Source organism: Coregonus clupeaformis, unplaced genomic scaffold (genome assembly GCF_020615455.1).
Source record: "Coregonus clupeaformis isolate EN_2021a unplaced genomic scaffold, ASM2061545v1 scaf0087, whole genome shotgun sequence".
Classification (NCBI taxonomy): Eukaryota; Metazoa; Chordata; class Actinopteri; order Salmoniformes; family Salmonidae; genus Coregonus; species Coregonus clupeaformis.
Window position 1 is genome coordinate 429,633 of NW_025533542.1, and position 25,356 is coordinate 454,988.

General features: G+C 43.4%; 1 protein-coding gene across 2 annotated transcripts; it reads right to left on the reverse strand.

Annotated features, from left to right (window-relative positions):
- Positions 1 to 11,797: 11,797 nt before the first annotated feature.
- Positions 11,798 to 25,172, reverse strand: LOC121557816 (zinc finger protein 883). 2 transcript variants are annotated; one of them, XM_041871285.2, is made up of 10 exons: positions 25,088 to 25,172; positions 24,432 to 24,641; positions 23,741 to 23,797; positions 22,114 to 22,176; positions 19,141 to 19,380; positions 18,104 to 18,190; positions 17,799 to 17,882; positions 13,561 to 13,697; positions 13,185 to 13,418; positions 11,798 to 12,984 (listed from the first exon to the last, which is right to left on the reverse strand). In XM_041871285.2, exons 2-10 carry the CDS (start codon positions 24,628 to 24,630, stop codon positions 12,541 to 12,543), a joined length of 1,545 nt encoding a protein of 514 aa, XP_041727219.1. In that variant the 5' UTR covers positions 24,631 to 24,641; positions 25,088 to 25,172; the 3' UTR covers positions 11,798 to 12,540. The 2 variants fall into 2 exon arrangements, with proteins under 2 accessions (XP_041727219.1, XP_041727220.1); XM_041871286.2 differs by lacking the exon at positions 22,114 to 22,176.
- Between the last annotated feature and the right edge of the window lie 184 nt (positions 25,173 to 25,356).

A 25,356-nucleotide genomic window follows, 5' to 3' on the forward strand; every position in this document is an offset into this window, starting at 1 on the left:
GTAGGTCCTACTAGACTACTACTAGAATACTGTAGTGTTGTCAGTAGAGTAGGTCCTACTTGACTACTACTAGAATACTGTAGTGTTGTCAGTAGAGTAGGTCCTACTAGACTACTACTAGAATAATGTAGTGTTGTCAGTAGAGTAGGTCCTACTTGACTACTACTAGAATACTGTAGTGTTGTCAGTAGAGTAGGTCCTACTAGACTACTACTAGAATACTGTAGTGTTGTCAGTAGAGTAGGTCCTACTAGACTACTACTAGAATACTGTAGTGTTGTCAGTAGAGTAGGTCCTACTAAACTACTACTACTAATACTGTAGTGTTGTCAGTAGAGTAGGTCCTACTAGACTACTACTACTAATACTGTAGTGTTGTCAGTAGAGTAGGTCCTACTAGACTACTACTACTAGAATACTGTAGTGTTGTCAGTAGAGTAGGTCCTACTAAACTACTACTACTAATACTGTAGTGTTGTCAGTAGAGTAGGTCCTACTTGACTACTACTAGAATACTGTAGTGTTGTCAGTAGAGTAGGTCCTACTAGACTACTACTACTAATACTGTAGTGTTGTCAGTAGAGTAGGTCCTACTTGACTACTACTACTAATACTGTAGTGTTGTCAATAGAGTAGGTCCTACTAGACTACTACTACTAATACTGTAGTGTTGTCAGTAGAGTAGGTCCTACTTGACTACTACTAGAATACTGTAGTGTTGTCAGTAGAGTAGGTCCTACTAGACTACTACTACTAGAATACTGTAGTGTTGTCAGTAGAGTAGGTCCTACTAGACTACTACTACTAATACTGTAGTGTTGTCAGTAGAGTAGGTCCTACTAGACTACTACTACTAATACTGTAGTGTTGTCAGTAGAGTAGGTCCTACTAGACTACTACTACTAGAATACTGTAGTGTTGTCAGTAGAGTAGGTCCTACTAGACTACTCCTACTAATACTGTAGTGTTGTCAGTAGAGTAGGTCCTACTTGACTACTACTAATACTGTAGTGTTGTCAGTAGAGTAGGTCCTACTAGACTACTACTACTAATACTGTAGTGTTGTCAGTAGAGTAGGTCCTACTAGACTACTACTACTAATACTGTAGTGTTGTCAGTAGAGTAGGTCCTACTAGACTACTACTAGAATACTGTAGTGTTGTCAGTAGAGTAGGTCCTACTAGACTACTACTAGAATACTGTAGTGTTGTCAGTAGAGTAGGTCCTACTTGACTACTACTAATACTGTAGTGTTGTCAGTAGAGTAGGTCCTACTTGACTACTACTAATACTGTAGTGTTGTCAGTAGAGTAGGTCCTACTAGACTACTACTACTAGAATACTGTAGTGTTGTCAGTAGAGTAGGTCCTACTTGACTACTACTAGAATAATGTAGTGTTGTCAGTAGAGTAGGTCCTACTAGACTACTACTAGAATAATGTAGTGTTGTCAGTAGAGTAGTTCCTACTTGACTACTACTAGAATACTGTAGTGTTGTCAGTAGAGTAGGTCCTACTAGACTACTACTAGAATACTGTAGTGTTGTCAGTAGAGTAGGTCCTACTAAACTACTACTACTAATACTGTAGTGTTGTCAGTAGAGTAGGTCCTACTAGACTACTACTACTAGAATACTGTAGTGTTGTCAGTAGAGTAGGTCCTACTAAACTACTACTACTAATACTGTAGTGTTGTCAGTAGAGTAGGTCCTACTAGACTACTACTACTAGAATACTGTAGTGTTGTCAGTAGAGTAGGTCCTACTAGACTACTACTACTAGAATACTGTAGTGTTGTCAGTAGAGTAGGTCCTACTAGACTACTACTACTAGAATACTGTAGTGTTGTCAGTAGAGTAGGTCCTACTAGACTACTACTACTAATACTGTAGTGTTGTCAGTAGAGTAGGTCCTACTAGACTACTACTACTAGAATACTGTAGTGTTGTCAGTAGAGTAGGTCCTACTTGACTACTACTAATACTGTAGTGTTGTCAGTAGAGTAGGTCCTACTTGACTACTACTAATACTGTAGTGTTGTCAGTAGAGTAGGTCCTACTAGACTACTACTACTAATACTGTAGTGTTGTCAGTAGAGTAGGTCCTACTTGACTACTACTAATACTGTAGTGTTGTCAGTAGAGTAGGTCCTACTAGACTACTACTAGAATACTGTAGTGTTGTCAGTAGAGTAGGTCCTACTTGACTACTACTAATACTGTAGTGTTGTCAGTAGAGTAGGTCCTACTAGACTACTACTACTAGAATACTGTAGTGTTGTCAGTAGAGTAGGTCCTACTAGACTACTACTAGAATACTGTAGTGTTGTCAGTAGAGTAGGTCCTACTAGACTACTACTACTAGAATACTGTAGTGTTGTCAGTAGAGTAGGTCCTACTAGACTACTACTAGAATACTGTAGTGTTGTCAGTAGAGTAGGTACTACTAGACTACTACTACTAGAATACTGTAGTGTTGTCAGTAGAGTAGGTCCTACTAGACTACTACTACTAGAATACTGTAGTGTTGTCAGTAGAGTAGGTCCTACTAGACTACTACTACTAGAATACTGTAGTGTTGTCAGTAGAGTAGGTCCTACTAGACTACTACTACTAGAATACTGTAGTGTTGTCAGTAGAGTAGGTCCTACTAGACTACTACTACTAGAATACTGTAGTGTTGTCAGTAGAGTAGGTCCTACTAGACTAATACTACTAGAATACTGTAGTGTTTTCAGTAGAGTAGGTCCTACTAGACTACTACTACTACTAATACTGTAGTGTTGTCAGTAGAGTAGGTCCTACTAGACTACTACTATAATACTGTAGTGTTGTCAGTAGAGTAGGTCCTACTTGACTACTACTACTAATACTGTAGTGTTGTCAGTAGAGTAGGTCCTACTAGACTACTACTAGAATACTGTAGTGTTGTCAGTAGAGTAGGTCCTACTAGACTACTACTACTAATACTGTAGTGTTGTCAGTAGAGTAGGTCCTACTAGACTACTACTACTAGAATACTGTAGTGTTGTCAGTAGAGTAGGTCCTACTAGACTACTACTACTAATACTGTAGTGTTGTCAGTAGAGTAGGTCCTACTAGACTACTACTACTAGAATACTGTAGTGTTGTCAGTAGAGTAGGTCCTACTAGACTACTACTAGAATACTGTAGTGTTGTCAGTAGAGTAGGTCCTACTAGACTACTACTACTAATACTGTAGTGTTGTCAGTAGAGTAGGTCCTACTAGACTACTACTACTAGAATACTGTAGTGTTGTCAGTAGAGTAGGTCCTACTAGACTACTACTACTAGAATACTGTAGTGTTTTCAGTAGAGTAGGTCCTACTAGACTACTCCTACTAATACTGTAGTGTTGTCAGTAGAGTAGGTCCTACTACTGAGGAGAGGAAACATGAAACAGAAAAAGTTAGGGCTCTGGTCTAATGTAGTATGTAGCGAATAGGGTACCATTTGGGACGCGAGCACCCTTGCTTTGTTCAAGTACTATTGACTGGCTTCCTACTCTGAGAGTTTCACAGATCCTGGCCTTAGTTTAACACTAAGTGTGCATTCCAAATGGCACACTATTCCCAATATAGTGCGTTACTTTTGATCATAGATCACTGGCTGGATTGTGAATGTGACACAATGGCACCACCTACAGGACAATAGGGGAAACTACATTCTTTCAAATCAGATCCAACACTCATTTTCACATTTACATTTACATCATTTAGCAGACGCTCTTATCCAGAGCAACTTACAAATTGGTGCATTCACCTTATAGCCAGTGGGATAACCACTTTACAATATGTTTTTTTTTTTTTTTTTTGGGGGTAGAAGGATTACTTTATCCTATCCCAGGTATTCCTTAAAGAGGTGGGGTTTCAATATTAAAGTGACAAAACAGTTAAACTGTGTTTACCAGAGAATGTGTTCCTAAGTGTGGTGCGGAAAAAACCCTCACCTGGACCTATAATAAGAATGTCATTTCTATATAACAAAGTCTAGTCACTTGTACACTGCTCAAAAAAATAAAGGGAACACTTAAACAACATAATGTAACTCCAAGTCAATCACACTTCTGTGAAATCAAACTGTCCACTTAGGAAGCAACACTGATTGACAATAAATGTCACATGCTGTTGTGCAAATGGAATAGACAACAGGTGGAAATTATAGGCAATTAGCAAGACACCCCCAATAAAGAAGTGGTTCTGCAGGTGGTGACCACAGACCACTTCTCAGTTCCTATGCTTCCTGGCTGATGTTTTGGTCACTTTTGAATGCTGGCGGTGCTTTCACTCTAGTGGTAGCATGAGACGGAGTCTACAACCCACACAAGTGGCTCAGGTAGTGCAGCTCATCCAGGATGGCACATCAATGCGAGCTGTGGCAAGAAGGTTTGCTGTGTCTGTCAGCGTAGTGTCCAGAGCATGGAGCCGCTACCAGGAGACAGGCCAGTACTGTGGAGGAGGCCGTAGGAGGGCAACAACCCAGCAGCAGGACCGCTACCTCCGCCTTTGTGCAAGGAGGAGCAGGAGGAGCACTGCCAGAGCCCTGCAAAATGACCTCCAGCAGGCCACAAATGTGCATGTGTCTGCTCAAACGGTCAGAAACAGACTCCATGAGGGTGGTATGAGGGCCCGACGTCCACAGGTGGGGGTTGTGCTTACAGCCCAACACCGTGCAGGACATTTGGCATTTGCCAGAGAACACCAAGATTGGCAAATTCGCCACTGGCGCCCTGTGCTCTTCACAGATGAAAGCAGGTTCACACTGAGCACATGTGACAGACGTGACAGAGTCTGGAGACGCCGTGGAGAACCTTCTGCTGCCTGCAACATCCTCCAGCATGACCGGTTTGGCGGTGGGTCAGTCATGGTGTGGGGTGGCATTTCTTTGGGGGGCCGCACAGCCCTCCATGTGCTCGCCAGAGGTAGCCTGACTGCCATTAGGTACCGAGATGAGATCCTCAGACCCCTTGTGAGACCATATGCTGGTGCGGTTGGCCCTGGGTTCCTCCTAATGCAAGACAATGCTAGACCTCATGTGGCTGGAGTGTGTCAGCAGTTCCTGCAAGAGGAAGGCATTGATGCTATGGACTGGCCCGCCCGTTCCCCAGACCTGAATCCAATTGAGCACATCTGGGACATCATGTCTCACTCCATCCACTAACGCCACGTTGCACCACAGACTGTCCAGGAGTTGGCGGATGCTTTAGTCCAGGTCTGGGAGGAGATCCCTCAGGAGACCATCCGCCACCTCATCAGGAGCATGCCCAGGCGTTGTAGGGAGGTCATAAAGGCACGTGGAGGCCACACACACTACTGAGCCTCATATTGACTTGTTTTAAGGACTTTACATCAAAGTTGGATCAGCCTGTAGTGTGGTTTTCCACTTTAATTTTGAGGGTGACTCCAAATCCAGACCTCCATGGGTTGATAAATTTGATTTCCATTGATAATGTTTGTGTGATTTTGTTGTCAGCACATTCAACTATGTAAAGAAAAAAGTATTTAATAATATTATTTAATACATTCAGATCTAGGATGTGTTGTTTAAGTGTTCCCTTTATTTTTTTGAGCAGTGTATTTTATCTGACTCCATAAGATAATATGGAAATGTGCAATTAAGTATTATGAGTCATAGCTGACTGAGATCAAGAATGGTCTGAGATAGTGAAATCAAATGCAAGTAATAACATTATCGAATGAATGAACTCCATCATATAAAAGGCAAAATCATAAAGTTACAAGGATCTCTCTCCTGTGGTGTTGGGCACTACGTCCGCTTGGGGGAGCAACCAATGGTATGACGGGCTGTGGTTACCACTTTGCACCCACGGGTGTCCAAACAGAGCGAATTTAAGGCCACGCCTCCATTCAAGCCACACCTCCAGATCCTCTAATAGGCTGCAGCCACAACAATATTATATCAGTTAGCGCAACAAAAACAGGCAACTTCTGCCCCCTTGGGTGCTGCCATAGAGCTACATTGGCAGTGCCCGTCCAATAAAGCTTGAGGTCATCAGCCACTGATAAATCAACGTATTTTCTCCGGTTACTTTGATTGGACTGATGTGTGTTAGCTTCATTGTTTACCACGTCTTCTAGCTAGCTAGCTGAAAAGTTAGCATGAATCATGTCGACTATCGAATCATTTTCAAACTTAGCGTTATGAAGGAAATGTAGCGATAAAACGTATCGGGTGCTCATCAGCCACTAAACATTGAAATAAGGCCATCCGTTGAAATAACGCCTGTAGTGTATTAAGATTATGTCTTTGTTAAATGTTTTTCATGAAGAAATGGATTGTTGTTTATGTTAGTATATGTTTTAGTGTAACGTCACGTACAACAGACAGGAAGTGTGTTGTAGACAGGGGAGACTGGTGATTGGCCAGAAGAGGGAGCATCATTGTTTATAAATAGGGGGGAAAACGAAGGAGAGGGCAGAACGGCCATGGCAATCTGAGGAGCCGTTCTCCGGACACCGCGGGTCTGTAATTTAGGCTGTAACCTCGTGATTTTAATAAAAGCCTCTAACATGGTGCAGCTTGAACGGACTCTTTGTTGACAGCAATAATGGCCACCATTCACCCGATACGATACGCCCTCTGTTAAAATAAAGCAAGCTGGAAAATAAGATTTCGCTGTGGTTGGTGGTGGATGGAAGCAGTGGCGAACATCTGATTTGACTTAAATCTTCTTGTAAATCTATGGGGCAAGACTTCGAAATGGCTGTCTAGCTATGATCAACAACCAACTTGACAGAGCTTGAATAATTTTTTAAAGAATAATGGGCAAATATTGTACAATCCAGGTGTGCAAAGCTCTTAGAGACTTACCCCAAAAGCCTCACAACTGTAATCACTGCCAAAGGTTGATTCTACAAAGTATTGACTCAGGGGTGTGAATACTTATGTGAATTAGATATTTCTGTATTTCATTTTCAATAAATTTGGCAGAAATTTCTAAAAACATGTTTTCACTTTGTCATTATGGGGTGTTGCTATACGACGTGTCTTGTTGTTAATGTGTGATGTCAGACTGTTATACCCATGGAACTGAAACTATACAATCGATGAAGCGGGGGAGTAACTTTATAAACTTTGTTGCTTCATTCTTAAGCTGAGCATCTTGGTAACAGACAGGCTCAGAACGTTTTTTTGTTGTTGTTGTTGTTGTTGTTGTTGTTGCTTTGAACCAATAATCTTAACAATGTAGAAATATTGTAGACCCATGCTGAATTTGACTATGGGAAGTAGCCTATAAGCTGATCATAACCAAATATTATCTTTATATTGTCATAAACCAAACGTTGTAACGTTTATGTTTGAAGTGGTTCCGATGGATATTAGCTTTTTTTTTATTGAGTTTTCCCCACTGAATACCAGAACTGGGCCCCATCATCACCACTACTAGGGAATAAGTCCTCCTAACCCCTCCCATCCCTCTTTCCCTCCCGTCTAACCCCTCCCCCCCTTTCCCTCCAGTCTAACCCCTCCCACTCCTCTTTCCCTCCCGTCTAACCCCTCCCACCCCTCTTTCCCTCCCGTCTAACCCCTCCCACCCCTCTTTCCCTCCCGTCTAACCCCTCCCACCCCTCTTTCCCTCCCGTCTAACCCCTCCCCCCTCTATCCCTCCCACCCCGTTTTCCTCCCGTCTAACCTCTCCCCCCTCTTTCCCTCCCGTCTAACCCCTCCCATCCCTCTTTCCCTCCCTCCCTTTCCCTCCCGTCTAACCCCTCCCATCCCTCTCCCCATCTTTCCCTCCTGTCTAACCCCTCCCATCCCTCTTTCCCTTCCCACCTATTTCCCTCCCGTCTAACCCCTCCCCGCTTTTTCCCTCCTGTCTAACCCCTCCCATCTCTCTTTCCCTCCCGTCTAACCCCTCCCACCCCTCTTTCCCTCCCATCTAACCCCTCCCTTCTTTCCCTCCTGTTTAACCCCTCCCACCCTCTTTCCCTCCAGTCTAACCACTCCCACCCCTCTTTCCCTCCCGTCTAACCCCTCCTCCCTTTCCCTCCCGTTTAACCCCTCCCACCCTCTTTCCCTCCAGTCTAACCACTCCCACCATTCTTTCCCTCCCGTCTAACCCCTCCCACCCCTCTTTCCCTCCCACCCTGAGTAAGTAAGTAGCCATGCACAAGGCTTGGCTTGTGCAAGCCGGAATGGCTCATAGGCGCAGGAGCCCATCTCCTGTTTCTGTAGCGTGAGGCAGCGTGATGTGTAAGTACACCTCCTGGACAGGATGCTACAGTATTCTATCACAAGGCCTCACCCCCCCAAATCTATCTCCTTATTGCTAAGTGCAGCATATCCAAACTCTGCCCTGGGGACCCCAGAGGGGGATTATTTTGGTCACACTTTATTTGGATAGTCCAGATGCTCTACAGATGGTCATACTATCAACAAACTATCTGTTCATAAGCAACTTCTTGATAAGGTTACGGTTAGAATAAGGGTTAGAATAAGGGCTAGGGTTAGTAGATAGTTGAAACGTTACTGATAGTCTGTACAGCATCTACAGATTGACTATCCAAATAAAGTGTTACCTTGGTTTTTGCCCTATACACAGCTGATTCAAATAATCAAAGCTTGATGAGTTGATTATTTCAAATCACTTGTGTATGGCTAGGGCAAAAACCCAAATACGCGCCCCTTAGGGTCCCCAGGGCGGAGTAATGAAATGCTGGCATTCTGCCAAGCAGAGGCCGCACCAGGTCCCGTTTTCAGTGTTGGGAAAGCTACTCTGAAAATATAGTTCACCAAGCTACCAATTTCTTCACACTGGAAGACGTGAAGCTACACTAAAGTTACCCTTATGAAACTAAGTTTACTTAGTTACTTTGAAAAAAGTAATTCACTACATCCAAACTTTCTTCATGATTATCTAAATCTGAAACGTCATTGACTACAAATTGCAACAACAGAACTTGAGTCAGAAGTTAACAGAATGTGTAATTTAGCTTAAACACAAAAAAACGAATGTTTTTCAAGTGAGAATTAGGCAGGTCTGACGCCGAAAAAGAAAGGAAGGGATTGTCTACATCACCCCATATTTTGTGTCGTTCCGGTAGTTAGCGACGTTGCAAAAAAAGTGACGAACTACTGAAAACTACTGAAACCCATTTTGTTACGTTCCCAAGAAGCAAGAAAACCAAATAACGTCGCTCAAACAGAAGAGGGGAACTAACAGTCACTGACCACAACCAAAACCAAACCGGTTGGGTTTTAAGAGGGGTTCTGAAAGACACTCATGGGGGCGTGTCCACTAGAAGTTGACTAGCAACAACAACTGGGAGCTAAAAGACCCCCACCATGAGCGGCCACTAAATCTGCACAAGAAGAGGCCAACAAAAATAAAAACCAAACTTAAAAGACAAGAAGTAAAGCAAAAAAGTGGAGCAAAACAAAAAACAGGGAAGATCAGATATAGGATCGTTTTTTTAAGAAATCAAATAGGGAGAGCCAACTAAAGGTGTTGACCCTCCACATCTCTCGAGCGAACTGGAACACTGGGCCAGCCACTCTTAAATAGCACATGGGCCAGTACAGGTGAAACACCTTCCAACTAACGAGACGGACAAGCCAGCACAGGTGTAACACATACTGACGAATGAGGTGACACCAATCGGTGCGCCCTATGTGCTAAATTCCAACCTCAAAACATAAATGGGAAAACCCAAAACCTGTAACACCTTCACCCCTTAAGACAACAAATATATCCTATATTTTTTGTTGGACCAGTTTGCACCAACAGAAAACGACTTCCATTGCACAACATAATCAACTTCAATGCATCGCCTTCTCCAAGGTAAACATGGCGTCTACTGGCTGTCAACAGTTAAATATAAGACAAAACACACTTTAAAAAAATATATGTATATATATATTTTTTATATAGTTGCCTAAAACTCTGAAGTTTTGAGAAGCAGGGGTGAAATAATCTGTTTCTTATACTCTCGTCCCCTTGGAACGAGCACAACCAAAACAAAAGGCATCTCCAAAACGTGGCAGGGGTGAAATAATCTGTTTCTTATACTCTCGTCCCCTTGGAACGAGCACAACCAAAACAAAAGGCATCTCCAAAACGTGCAGTCAAAATAAATTGTGAGCCAGGGCTACACACTGGCTAAAACACAAAACACAACGTATCGACTGCCCACCCTTGGAAGACCATCAGCAACCAAGTTGTCCTTACCACGGACATGTCTGAACTGGCTAAAACACAAAACACAACGTATCGACTGCCCACCCTTGGAAGACAATCAGCAACCAAGTTGTCCTTACCACGGACATGTCTGAACTGGCTAAAACACAAAACACAACGTATCGACTGCCCACCCTTGGAAGACCATCAGCAACCAAGTTGTCCTTACCACGGACATGTCTGAACTGGCTAAACACAAAACACAACGTATCGACTGCCCACCCTTGGAAGACCATCAGCAACCAAGTTGTCCTTACCACGGACATGTCTGAACTGGCTAAAACACAAAACACAACGTATCGACTGCCCACCCTTGGAAGACCATCTGCAAACAAGTTGTCCTTACCACGGACATGTCTGAACTGGCTAAAACACAAAACACAACGTATCGACTGCCCACCCTTGGAAGACCATCAGCAACCAAGTTGTCCTTACCACGGACATGTCTGAACTGGCTAAAACACAAAACACTACGTATCGACTGCCCACCCTTGGAAGACCATCAGCAACCAAGTTGTCCTTACCACGGACATGTCTGAACTGGCTAAAACACAAAACACAACGTATCGACTGCCCACCCTTGGAAGACAATCAGCAACCAAGTTGTCCTTACCACGGACATGTCTGAACTGGCTAAACACAAAACACAACGTATCGACTGCCCACCCTTGGAAGACCATCAGCAACCAAGTTGTCCTTACCACGGACATGTCTGAACTGGCTAAAACACAAAACACAACGTATCGACTGCCCACCCTTGGAAGACCATCAGCAACCAAGTTGTCCTTACCACGGACATGTCTGAACTGGCTAAAACACAAAACACAACGTATCGACTGCCCACCCTTGGAAGACAATCAGCAACCAAGTTGTCCTTACCACGGACATGTCTGATTTCAAGGGGGAAACTCCTGCAATATGAGACTCCAGCAAAGGAGTCGGCTGTTCATGGAGCTCGTCTTTTTTGCTAAATGTGAATCTAGTTCAACTACCACCAAGCTAATGCAAAATGTACACTGAACAAAAATATAAACCCAACCTGTAAAGCGTTGGTCCCATGTTTCACGAGCTGAAATAAAAGAGCCCAGAAATGTTCCATACGCTCAAAAAGCTTATTTCGCTCTAATTTTGGAACAGCCATTGAAGAGGAGTGGGACACCATCCCACAGGCCACAATCAACAGCCTGATCAACTCTATAGTTAAATTACTATTTGAATTACATGTAGTTCACTACTTCATTTTTTTTTTTTACAGTCTTTGGTATGACTAATTTTGTACATTCTTAGGTTTAAACCACAAGGTTTCTTAGGGGGTAATTACATGTTTACTCTGAGGAAGGGAGAGTTCCTTATCAGAAGGGAAACACACCTTAGTCCCTCCCTTTAGTTTCACACTAAGTCTACGTACCAAACTATTCCCCTTATACTCCGTTACTTTCCACCAGAGCGCTAAGGGGCTAAAAACACGCCAAAACTTCACTGGCTGCATTGTGAATGTGACGCAATGTTACCACCTACAAGACAATAGGGGAAACTACATTTCTTTCAAATTAAAGTTTTCACTGGATTAAATGCATTAGTAGAATAACATGAGTGTTATTTATTCAAATCAGATCCAATACTCATATGATAAAGAGACAAAACAGTCAACTGTGTTTACCAGAGAATGTGTCCATAAGTACTGTAATACAATATACAGTATGTCTGCGTAGCCAAATGGCACCCTATTCCCTCTATAGTGCACTACTTTAGGCCCTTGTATGCTCTAATCAAATGTAGTGCACTATATAGGGAGCAGGGTGCCATTTGGAACGGCATATTATACGATCAATATCAGATAGATACTGTACATTCTAAAGGGTAGAATACATGCGTGACGTGACATATCTTTTAACATTAAAGATCATCGGTATCGTTCATATTCACACTACGTCCCAAATGGCACCCTATTCCCTCTATAGTGCACTACTTTTGGCTAGAACCCTATGGGGCCCTGGTCAACAGTAGTGCACTAAATAAGGTGCCATTCCGGACTCAGAATACATCACATTCTCTGATACTTTAAAAGCTTTTATTGTGAGTCGTCATATTTGGCTTATAGAGTAAACGACAGACGTTCTTGCAGTAGGACAAAGGGAGAACCAGTGTAGGTCCAAATGGTACACTACTTCCTTTATAGTGCACTACTTTTGACCAGAGCCAGGGGATGGGGTGCCAATTGGGACATCATGAAGCAGTAAAACCTTCCATCATGATCACGGTTCAGACATACAACGGCACGTTTCGAGTACTCTTTATTTTGTAATCCTCTTATAGAGGACTTTTATTTTGAAGCCACCGCCACTCCCGTGTCTTCACTAGGAGCTGATTGGACAGTCTCTCTCAGGTGATACTCTTGGTGCCTTTTCAGCTGCCCTGACGCCGTGAACCCTTTCCCACACACACTACACAGGAACGGCCGCTCCCCTGTGTGTGTCCTCATGTGTAGCTTCAGACTCCCCGGTGTGGTGAACCCCTTATCACAGACAGTACAAGGGTACGGCCTCTCTTTGGTGTGTGTGATCTGATGCACTTTCAGGTTACCAGATTGGGCGAAACTGGTCCCACATATGGCGCAGATGAATGGTTTCTCTCCGGTGTGTGTCCGTTGGTGGCTCTTCAGGTCTCCAGCCCGCAAGAAGGTTCGGCCGCAGAAGGAGCAGCAGAACGGTTTCTCCCCCGTGTGGGTTCTCTGGTGGGTCCGCAGGTTCCCCAGCTCCGTGAAGCTCTTAAATTCGAGACAGATAAACAAAAAGATGCAAAAACTAAAATGAAGGAGGGGAAGCATAGAAATATTGCACATAGAACGGATCTACTGCTTATCAGACTAGCTTTCTAAGAGAATGGCAAATCTATAACTCGCATTTCTATCTGAAATCTGTTGGTTAGTACACAAAGCTACATAACTGAACTTTAATTGACACGCACCTTGCCACACTGGCAAATGTGGTAGGTCTTCTGCCCCGTGTGGAGCAGCTTGTGTTTTTTCAGGTCGTGGGCTCTGGAAAACCGTTTCCCGCACTCGGAGCACTGGTGTGGTTTCTCCTTGGTGTGTGTCTGCAGGTGGGTCTTCAGGTTGCCGCGGATGGCGAACCCTTTATCGCATACGGAGCAGTGGTGGAGGTTCTCCCCTTTGTGGATCATCTGGTGGCACTTGAGCGACTTGTATCAAATCAAACTTTATTTAGATAGAACATTACTTACAACAAAATGCAGTGCAAAGTGCTTCCCATACATAAATAAAACAAAACATTTTCAGACGAGGAGTAAATAGATAAATGAAGACAGTAAAACAACAATGGACCTTGAAGTAGGAGAAGCTTTTCCCACAGTCATTGCAGTGGTACGGTTTCTCCTCCCGGTGAGTCTGCTGGTGGTCTTTATAGTGGGCCAGACGGGAGAAGCTCTTCTTACACTGGGAGCACTGGTACGGTTTCTCCCCTGTGAATAGAATAACTAAATGTTTTATAAAGTCTATATTGGATTTAAACTGGTGTTGAGAACAATGCGGCGGAAGCAGAGTGAGAGAGATGAGGAAACAGAGAGAGAAAAACTCAACTTAGTAAAAAAATATTGCAATAAAGTAAGCTAAAGCACTTGAAGGCATGTATCAAATAGTTGCTTATACTGAAACTCCCAATGTCACGTTCAACCGTTGTACCAATTTAAAGCAACAGTCGTGTGTTGTCACCTAGATGATCATTCCAGCACCGTTTGATTGGGACAGCGCCATCACACTGCTTTAAGACAAGCGTGGGTGACTCGTCTTGATAAATCAATTGAACTAATGGCAGATTTTATTTTTCTCCACTGAATCTCCGTTTGGATATTTGGTAACAATTATGCTGGGGAAATGTTAGCTAAGTTTAGGTGAGTGCTAATGATCATCTTTATTCTAGTTTGTTCATATAATAACTGATCAGAACATTTTGCCAGCATGTTATGTAGCTTAACAAGTGGATTTTGCTCTTCACTCACGTAGTAGCCTGTCCTACTCCCGACCAAAAGCCTGTGTCTTGTCTGATAATCAGTCAATGAGATTTTGTTTCACTGAATCTCTGTCAGTACAGTCAGTGCCTTCAGAAAGTATTCCTACCCCTTGACTTTTTCTAAATGTTCTTGTGTTACAGCCTGAATTTTAAATGGATTAAATTGAGATTTTCTGTCACTGGACTACACACAATAACCCATAATGTTAAAGTGGAATTATGCTTTTAGACATTATTACAGATGAATACAAAATGAGAAGCTGAAATGTCTTGAGTCAATAAGTATTCAAACCCTTTTGTTATGGCCTTAATAAGTTCAGGGGTAAAAATGTGCTTAACAAGTCACATGGACTCACTCTGTGTGCAATAATAGTGTTTAAAATGATTTTTGAACGACTACCTCATCTCTGTACCCCACACATACAATTATCTGTAAGGTCCTTCTGTTGAGCAGTGAATTTCAAACACAGATTCAACCACAAAGACCAGGGAGGTTGTCCAATGCCTTGCAAAGAAGGGCACCAGTTGGTAGATGGGTAAAACATAAAAAAGCAGACGTTGAATATCCCTTTGAGCATGGTGAAGCTATTAATTACACTTTGGATGGTGTATCAATACACCCAGTCACTACAAAGATACAGGCATCCTTCCTAACTCAGATGCCAGAGAGGAAGGAAACCGCTCAGGGATTTCACCATGAGGCCAATGGTGACTTTAAAACAGTTCCAGAGTTTAATGGATGTGATAGGAGAAAACGGAGAAGCCTGTACAGAATAAAAATATTCCAAAACATGCATCCTGTTTGCAATAAGGCGCTAAAGTAAAACTGTTAATAATGTGGCAAAGAAATTAACTTTATGTCCTAAATACAAAGCGTTATATTTGGGGCAAATCTAACACAACACATCACTGAGTACCACTCTTCATATTTTCAAGCATGGTGGTGGCTGCATCATGTTATGGGTATGCTTGTCATCGGCAAGGGAGTTTTTTTAGGATAAAAAGAAACGGAATAGAGCAAAGCACAGGCAAAATCCTAGAAGAAAACCTGGTTCAGTTTGCTTTCAAACAGACACTGGGAGACAAATTCACCGTTCAGCAGGACAATAACCTAAAACACAGTTAGTTTAAAAAATAATAATGTGAAAAATATTGTACAATCCAGGTGTGCAAAGCGCTTAGAGACTTACCCAGAAAGACTCACAGCTGTAATCGCTGCCAAAGGGGATTCTAACATGTATTGACTCAGGGGTGTGAATACTTATGTAAATGAGATATTTCTGTATTTCATTTTCAATACATTTGCAAAAATATCTAAAAACATGTTTTCACTTTGTCATTATGGGGCATTTTTTTTTTTAGATGGGTGAGAAAATAAATCAATTTAATCCATTTAGAATTCAGGCTGTAACACAACAAAATGTGGAATAAGTCAAGGGGTATGAATACTTTCTGAAGGCACTGTATATTTGGTTAATTGATCTCTGGCTGGGCAAGTGGAGATGGTACCTCATTTATTAATTTGCTCATCTATCACTGATCAGAGATATTTAACATAATAATCTAAATAATAATGTAAATATTTAGGTAAATAATAATGTAAATAATGTATTATTTTGCTCTTGACTCATGTAGTGGCCCGATATGTATAATCTATCATGGATCTGTGAGAGTGCGTCCTATTTTATCTGTATTAACTTCAATATAATCAATCATTCATGTCATTACACAGCATACAAGCCTTAAAATACAATCAAGCATTTATTTATTTATTTTGAAATAAAAGAACAAAAGGGAGCCTTGAATAATTAAACATTAAATAAATAACTACATTTTCTGCCAAACTTCTATTTGCATAAAAGCCACGTGTTCTGAACGCATGTTTGATTAGTAAACAATTGGATCAGCTATGGGTCTACTTTCGATAGTTGTACAAGGTCCAGCGAGGAGCATTAGCAGGGCAGCCATAGGGTGTATTTTGTAAGGATGTATCGGCGTTAACAGATACCATTGGACTATGGGCTTCTCCTGATACTGAGATGCGCTGCCTGTCGTTGGTCTCGTGGATCATCATTCTCCCGAGTAGAGACTCAAGCCTATTCGTATCGCAATTTGAAACATTTTAATCATCAGAAAAATTAGTTTAATCATGGCCACAAAATTTCTCTGGCCCCGCCAATATTGGAATCCTGTCAGCTGCTGCGGCTGAGAGAGAGCCATAGTAGGCTAAAAGGTGCGCAGACATGCACAGTTTTTTTTTATTTCTTAACACAGCACAGCAAGCCTGAAACCCGTTGGGCCCCGTCGTGTTCTGAGAATGAAAACTCTACACAGAACACATACATTTAGGGCTCCCGAGTGGCGCAGTGGTCTAAGGCACTGCGTCTCAGTGTTTGAGGCGTCACTACAGACCGAGTGGTGCAGTGGTCTAAGGCACTGCATCTCAGTGCTTGAGGCGCGTCACTACAGACCCCCTGGTTCGATTCCAGGCTATATCACAACCGGCCGTGATTGGGAGTCCCCATAGGGTGGCGCACAATTGGCCCAGCGTCGTCCGGGTTTGGCCGGTGTAGGCCGTCATTGTAAATAAGAATTTGTTCTTAACTGACTTGCCTAGTTAAATAAAGGTAAAATAAAAATAAAAAATACAAATGATATTCAAGATACAGTGCATACAGAAAGTATTCAGACCCCTTCCCTATTTCCACATTTTATTATTCTAAAATTGATTAAATAAAACAATTCAACAACAATTTACACACAATGCTGCATTATGACAAAGCGAAAAACAGAAATACCTTATTTACATAAGTATTCAGACCCTTTGCTATGAGACTCGAAATTGAGCTCAGGTGCATCTTGTTTCCATTGATCATCCTTGAGATGTTTCTACAACTTGATTGGAGTCCACCTGTGGTATTATTAAATTGATTGGACATTATTCGGAAAGGCACACACCCGTCTATATAAGGTCCCACAGTTGACAGTGCATGTCAGAGCAATGCAAAGAAACCACTACTAAAGGACACCAATAAGAAGAAGAAACCTGCTTGGGCCAAGAAACACGAGCAATGGACTTTAGACCGGTGGAAATGTGTCCTTTGGTCTTGAGTACAAATTTGAGGTTTTTGGTTCCAGCCGCCGTGTCTTTGTGAGACACGGTGTGGGGTGAACGGATGATCTCTGCATGTGTAGTTCCCACCGTAAAGCATGGAGGAGGAGGTGTTATGGTGTGCTTTGCTGGTGACACTGTCCGTGATTTATTTGGGAATTCAAGGCACACTTTTAACCATATTTAGAATTCAAGGCACACTTAACCAGCATGGCTACCACAGCATTCTGCAGCGATACATCATCCCATCTGGTTTGGGCTTAGTGGGATTATACTTTGTTTTTCAACAGGACAATTCCGAATGCACTGTATACACGAACATAAATACATTTTCTTTTAAAAGCCGTACTGAAGTGGGTACAAAACCTCTAGTGACTTTGAGAGATATAAACCTGAGAGGTAAAATGGCATATATCATATTAAATATATTATATAATTGACCTGTGTGTATGCGCTGGTGGATCTTGAGGTTACCCTGCGCAGTGAATCCTTTCCCACACTCTGAACACTGGAACGGCTTCTCTCCTGATAGATAGATGGACAGACAGACAGAACATATCACAAATAACAGATTTAAAAGCCACATTGAGGACCACTCAAAGAGAGTTGAGACACTGATAACTTTTTGTAGGCAATCATAATATCGATATCTGTTATAATCCGTCACATCATCCTTTCATTAACATCATCAATAATAACATCCTATAACGTCATCATCTATACACCTGGAAGAAAGAACACTACACCTGTGTGGGTCATCTGGTGTTTCTTGTGCCCTCCCAGACTGGTGAATGTCTTCCCACACTGGTGACAGATGTGGCTCACCCTCTCTCCTAGGGGATGAGTTAGATTAATCGATAAGTCGATCAAGAGCATCTATATCAATTTAAACATTTTGGAATTGAAAATAACAAATTGAAGTGATATTTGCCATTGCAAGACATATTTTTTATTCAGCCCCCCCCCCCAGATAGATAGGTAAGCATGTCCAACACATCTCTTACTATAAAAAAAATATTTTCAAAAATAAACTGGTGACAAATGTGACTGAGCCTCTCTCCTGTGTGGATACGGATATATTTAGCATTTACGTGAGAAGAAGACCAAGTCAACACTCCACAGTACTTCTACTTAGATAAGTAATCATCATCACTAAAAATGGTCCCAAATCCATCAGAAGCATACTGCATGATCTGGTGGATGTTGAGTTCTGATGTTATGGCAGGCATGGTCAGGTGGATGTTGAGTTCTGATAATTGGCAGGCATGGTCAGGTGGATGTTGAGTTCTGATAATTGGCAGGCATGGTCAGGTGGATGTTGAGTTCTGATAATTGGCAGGCATGGTCAGGTGGATGTTGAGTTCTGATAATTGGCAGGCATGGTCAGGTGGATGTTGAGTTCTGATAATTGGCAGGCATGATCTGGTGGATGTTGAGTTCTGATAATTGGCAGGCATGGTCTGGTGGATGTTGAGTTCTGATGTTATGGCAGGCATGGTCTGGTGGATGTTGAGTTCTGATAATTGGCAAGCATGGTTAGATGGATGTTGAGTTCTGATAATTGGCAGGCATGGTCTGGTGGATGTTGAGTTCTGATAATTGGCAGTCAGGGGTACAGAAGTAGCTCATCCCAGGATAATGAGTCCAAGTTGTCCTGATGGTGGCGCTGTGGTGCCATAAGGCTTGAGCACCACCATGGCTGCTTGCAGCTATATTCTATCTTGTAATTGTCTATGCCAAACACTGAAGAAAAGAAAACGAAAAAATAATTGTTCACAATAACCTGTGTGGATGGTGAGGTGTCTCTTCATGTCGTCTGAGCGAGAGAAACATTTCCCACAGACGGAGCACTGATGGGGTTTCTCTCCGCTGTGGGTCTGTGTGTGCCTCTTCAGGCTCCCCACGGTGACGAAGGTCTTGCCACACTGGGAGCAGGGGTGTGGCTTCTCCACTGTACTCTGGCCGTTCGAACTCTGTTCATTCTCCCCATCAGCGCTGTCTGTGTCCGAGTTGGCGCCCCCTCCTGTTTCAAAGACAACACTACAGGTTAAATACTGTAAGATAAGACAGTATGTATAAAATCAAATCACATTATATTCGTCACATGCGCCGAATACAACAGGTGTAGTAGACCTTACAGTGAAATGCTTACTTACAAGCCCTTAACCAACAATGCAATTTTAAGAAAGAATACCAAAAAAAATACAAAAAAAACATCAAATAAAAAAATAAGAAATAAAAGTAACAAATAATTAAAAATAACAGTAGCGAGGCTGTATACAGGGGGTGCCGGTACAGAGTCAATGTGAAATAACAGTAGCGAGGCTATATACAGGGGGTGCCGGTACAGAGTCAATGTGCGGGGGCACCGGTTAGTCGAGGTAATTTAGGTAATATGTACATGTACAGTGGGGAAAAAAAGTATTTAGTCAGCCACCAATTGTGCAAGTTCTCCCACTTAAAAAGATGAGAGAGGCCTGTAATTTTCATCATAGGTACACGTCAACTATGACAGGCAAAATGAGAAAAAATAATCCAGAAAATCACATTGTAGGATTTTTAATGAATTTATTTGCAAATGATGGTGGAAAATAAGTATTTGGTCAATAACAAAAGTTTCTCAATACTTTGTTATATACCCTTTGTTGGCAATGACACAGGTCAAACGTTTTCTGTAAGTCTTCACAAGGTTTTCACACACTGTTTCTGGTATTTTGGCCCATTCCTCCATGCAGATCTCCTCTAGAGCAGTGATGTTTTGAGGCTGTCGCTGGGCAACACAGACTTTCAACTCCCTCCAAAGATTTTCTATGGGGTTGAGATCTGGAGACTGGCTAGGCCACTCCAGGTCCTTGAAATGCTTCTTACGAAGCCACTCCTTCGTTGCCCGGGCGGTGTGTTTGGGATCATTGTCATGCTGAAAGACTCAGCCACATTTCATCTTCAATGCCCTTGCTGATGGAAGGAGGTTTTCACTCAAAATCTCACGATACATGGCCCCATTCATTCTTTCCTTTACACGGATCAGTCGTCCTGGTCCCTTTGCAGAAAAACAGCCCCAAAGCATGATGTTTCCACCCCCATGCTTCACAGTAGGTATGGTGTTCTTTGGATGCAACTCAGCATTCTTTGTCCTCCAAACATGACGAGTTGAGTTTTTACCAAAAAGTTATATTTTGGTTTCATCTGACCATATGACATTCTCCCAATCCTCTTCTGGATCATCCAAATGCACTTCAGACGGGCCTGGACATGTACTGGCTTAAGCAGGGGGACACGTCTTGCACTGCAGGATTTGAGTCCCTGGCGGCGTAGTGTGTTACTGATGGTAGGCTTTGTTACTTTGGTCCCAGCTCTCTGCAGGTCATTCACTAGGTCCCCCCGTGTGGTTCTGGGATTTTTGCTCACCGTTCTTGTGATCATTTTGACCCCAAGGGGTGAGATCTTGCGTGGAGCCCCAGATCGAGGGAGATTATCAGTGGTCTTGTATGTCTTCCATTTCCTAATAATTGCTCCCACAGTTGATTTCTTCAAACCAAGCTGCTTACCTATTGCAGATTCAGTCTTCCCAGCCTGGTGCAGGTCTACAATTTTGTTTCTGGTGTCCTTTAATAATATAATATGCCATTTAGCAGACGCTTTTATCCAAAGCGACTTACAGTCATGCGTGCATACATTTTTTTTTTGTGTATGGGTGGTCCCGGGGTTCGAACCCACTACCTTGGCGTTACAAGCGCCGTGCTCTACCAGCTGAGCTACAGAGGACCACCTTTGACAGCTCTTTGGTCTTGGCCATAGTGGAGTTTGGAGTGTGACTGTTTGAGGTTGTGGACAGGTGTCTTTTATACTGATAACAAGTTCAAACAGGTGCCATTAATACAGGTAACGAGTGGAGGACAGAGGAGCCTCTTAAAGAAGAAGTTACAGGTCTGTGAGAGCCAGAAATCTTGCTTGTTTGTAGGTGACCAAATACTTATTTTCCACCATAATTTGCAAATAAATTCATTAAAAATCCTACGATGTGATTTTCTGGATTTTTTCCCCTCAATTTGTCTGTCATAGTTGACGTGTACCTATGATGAAAATTACAGGCATCTCTCATCTTTTTAAGTGGGAGAACTTGCACAATTGATGGCTGACTAAATACTTTTTTTCCCCACTGTAGGTAGAGTTATTAAAGTGACCATGCATAGATAATAAACAGGGGGGGGGGGGGCAATGCAAATAGTCTGGGTAGCCATTTGATTAGATGTTCAGGAGTCTTATGGCTTGGGGGTAGAAGCTGTTTAGAAGCCTCTTGGACCTAGACTTGGCGCTCTGGTACCGCTTGCTGTGTGGTAGTAGAGAGAACAGTCTATGACTAGGGTGGTTGGAGTCTTTGACAATTTTTAGGGCCTTCCTCTGACACCGCCTGGTATAGAGGTCCTGGATGGCAGGAAGCTTGGCCCCAGTGATGTACTGGGCCGTACGCACTACCCTCTGTAGTGCCTTGCGGTCGGAGGCCGAGCAGTTGCCATACCAGGCGGTGATGCAACCAGTCAGGATGCTCTCGATGGTGCAGCTATAGAACCTTTTGAGGATCTGAGGACCCATGCCAAATCTTTTCAGTCTCCTTAGTCCCCCTAAGGAGACTGATAGGTTTCTCTTATGTATCTCTTATTATCAACGTTCTCTCATGTAACACTATAAACTATCAAAGTGGATACAACCAAATCTTGTATTATCCACATTAATGGTTATTCTGGTTTGTGATTACCTGAGTTGGTCCCATCCCCGCCACCTCCCCCCTCCGCTGCATCTCTTTTAATGATAGCAAGCCCTGTTAAAATACAGATTCACATGAATAGAACAGATCATATCCATCAAAACCTCTACAACAGTCCAGCACGGGCAACTAGGTAACCAGGCAACCAGGTAACCAGGCAACCAGGAGCCTGAGTGTCTGCTGATGTTTATTCTTTCTTTCAATCAGTGTTTGATATAGACATGGGTAACCAGGATATAGACATGGGTAACCAGGATATAGACATGGGTAACCAGGATATAGACATGGGTAACCAGAATATAGACATGGGTAACCAGGAGTGTACAATAATGAGGGTAGACAGTTAGGCGCCCAGCGGACTCTCTCCCACCCCATTCTAGCTAGCTACTGTCCTGCTACTACCCAGAGGACTCTCTCCCACCCCATTCAAGCTAGCTACTGTCCTGCTACTACCCAGAGGACTCTCCCACCCCATTCTAGCTAGCTACTGTCCTGCTACTACCCAGAGGACTCTCTCTCACCCCATTCTAGCTAGCTACTGTCCTGCTACTACCCAGAGGACTCTCTCCCACCCCATTCTAGCTAGCTACTGTCCTGCTACTACCCAGAGGACTCTCTCCCACCCCATTCTAGCTAGCTACTGTCCTGCTACTACCCAGAGGACACTCTCCCACCCCATTCTAGCTAGCTACTGTCCTGCTACTACCCAGAGGACTCTCTCTCACCCCATTCTAGCTAACTACTGTCCTGCTACTACCCAGAGGACTCTCTCTCACCCCATTCTAGCTAGCTACTGTCCTGCTACTACCCAGAGGACTCTCCCACCCCATTCTAGCTAACTACTGTCCTGCTACTACCCAGAGGACTCTCTCTCACCCCATTCAAGCTAGCTACTGTCCTGCTACTACCCAGAGGACTCTCTCTCACCCCATTCTAGCTAGCTACTGTCCTGCTACTACCCAGAGGACTCTCCCACCCCATTCTAGCTAACTACTGTCCTGCTACTACCCAGAGGACTCTCTCTCACCCCATTCAAGCTAGCTACTGTCCTGCTACTACCCAGAGGACTCTCTCTCACCCCATTCTAGCGAACTACTGTCCTGCTACTACCCAGAGGACTCTCTCCCACCCCATTCTAGCTAACTACTGTCCTGCTACTACCCAGAGGACTCTCTCCCACCCCATTCTAGCTAACTACTGTCCTGCTACTACCCAGAGGACTCTCTCTCACCCCATTCAAGCTAACTACTGTCCTGCTACTACCCAGAGGACTCTCTCCCACCCCATTCTAGCTAACTACTGTCCTACTACTACCCAGAGGACTCTCTCTCACCCCATTCTAGCTAACTACTGTCCTGCTACTACCCAGAGGACTCTCTCCCACCCCATTCTAGCTAACTACTGTCCTGCTACTACCCAGAGGACTCTCTCTCACCCCATTCTAGCTAACTACTGTCCTACTACTACCCAGAGGACTCTCTCCCACCCCATTCTAGCTAACTACTGTCCTGCTACTACCCAGAGGACTCTCTCCCACCCCATTCTAGCTAGCTACTGTCCTGCTACTACCCAGAGGACTCTCTCTCACCCCATTCTAGCTAGCTACTGTACTACTCACCCGTCTTCACTGATTCTCCTTCCTCCTCTTCCATGTCCACTTTCACAACGTTATGCCCTGGTGGAGAACACAAGACACAGTACTGAAAACAGACAGTAGTGCGGATGAAAGTCCCATCACTCTGAATAGGCTAGCCTGACTGAAAACAGACCGTAGTGCTGATGAAAGTCCCATCACCATGAATAGGCTAGCCTGACTGAAAACAGACCGTAGTGCTGATGAAAGTCCCATCACTCTGAATAGGCTAGCCTGACTGAAAACAGACCGTAGTGCTGATGAAAGTCCCATCACCATGAATAGGCTAGCCTGACTGAAAACAGACAGTAGTGCTGATGAAAGTCCCATCACCATGAATAGGCTAGCCTGACTGAAAACAGACCGTAGTGCTGATGAAAGTCCCATCACCATGAATAGGCTAGCCTGACTGAAAACAGACCGTAGTGCTGATGAAAGTCCCATCACTATGAATAGGCTAGCCTGACTGAAAACAGACAGTAGTGCTGATGAAAGTCCCATCACTATGAATAGGCTAGCCTGACTGCCAATCTGTTTCTGCTCTTTTGCCAAATCACATTCCATAAGGAGTTGGCAAGACAGCAGAACCAGACTGGCACTCAGGCTATGCATAGGCTACACAGCACAGTAGAGTTTATTGTAGCCCAATACTGACTGATTCAACACCTGACCTTACCAGAGTCTACATCATCGCTGTCCTCTTCCTCCTCCTCTTCATCAGCCTCCTCCACGTCATTACCATCATCATCTTTGACAACCACACTGAGTTCCAGTGTTTGACTGCAGTCCTCCAGCTTCACTGAGACCATCTCTGGACCCCGGTGTGAGCTCCTCTGGGCTGGAACACTAGAATCCGGGGACTCCGGCTCAGACATGGTGCCTCAGTCTTAAAATATGAAAAGGACATTGGAGATATGTGATCGATTCATCTATTCAGAAAACATACGGACGTCTAGCTATCTGACGTCGTTATTGTATCAGACGTGAGGGTAGCTAGCTAGTTCACTGCTTGCAGATCACTGGAGCAAAAAACAATAACGGTCAATGATCTAGCTAACGTTAGCTAGTTACTGAGACGGGAATAGCCCCCACATTTTGTAGCTTATACATCTGCTGTGGCTTCTGGGTATGTGGATGACGTGAAAAGAGCCATTGACGCAAGCTAGCTCGACTTGATGCTTCCCTGGCTGGTAGTCGTTCTGCAGCGGCTAGCATTCGCTACCATTGCCGATGATCGACAATGAATTGGCAACGGTTATGTTTCTACGTCTGGTTGTAGCTTAAACGCTGATATAGTATGTTGGGTACACATTTCAATGTTATAAAGATTACCTGGGATAGGTTTTCTTCAATTATTTGACAGGGAGGATGGTCGGGGAATCCAACTGTAAACTTCCGCCTGTATGCAGAAAAGGTTTGTTCACGGGCATCACGTATGCGCAGTGATTGCGCTTCTCTCACTCTCTATTTGGATCGGTAGAGTAGTATACTATTCGGCGTAGTATTGGTGTAAATAGGAGATACATTTATACTTTGGTCATTTAGCAGATGCTCTTATGCAGAGCGACTTACAGGCGCAATTAGACAGGACTTCTCCATGA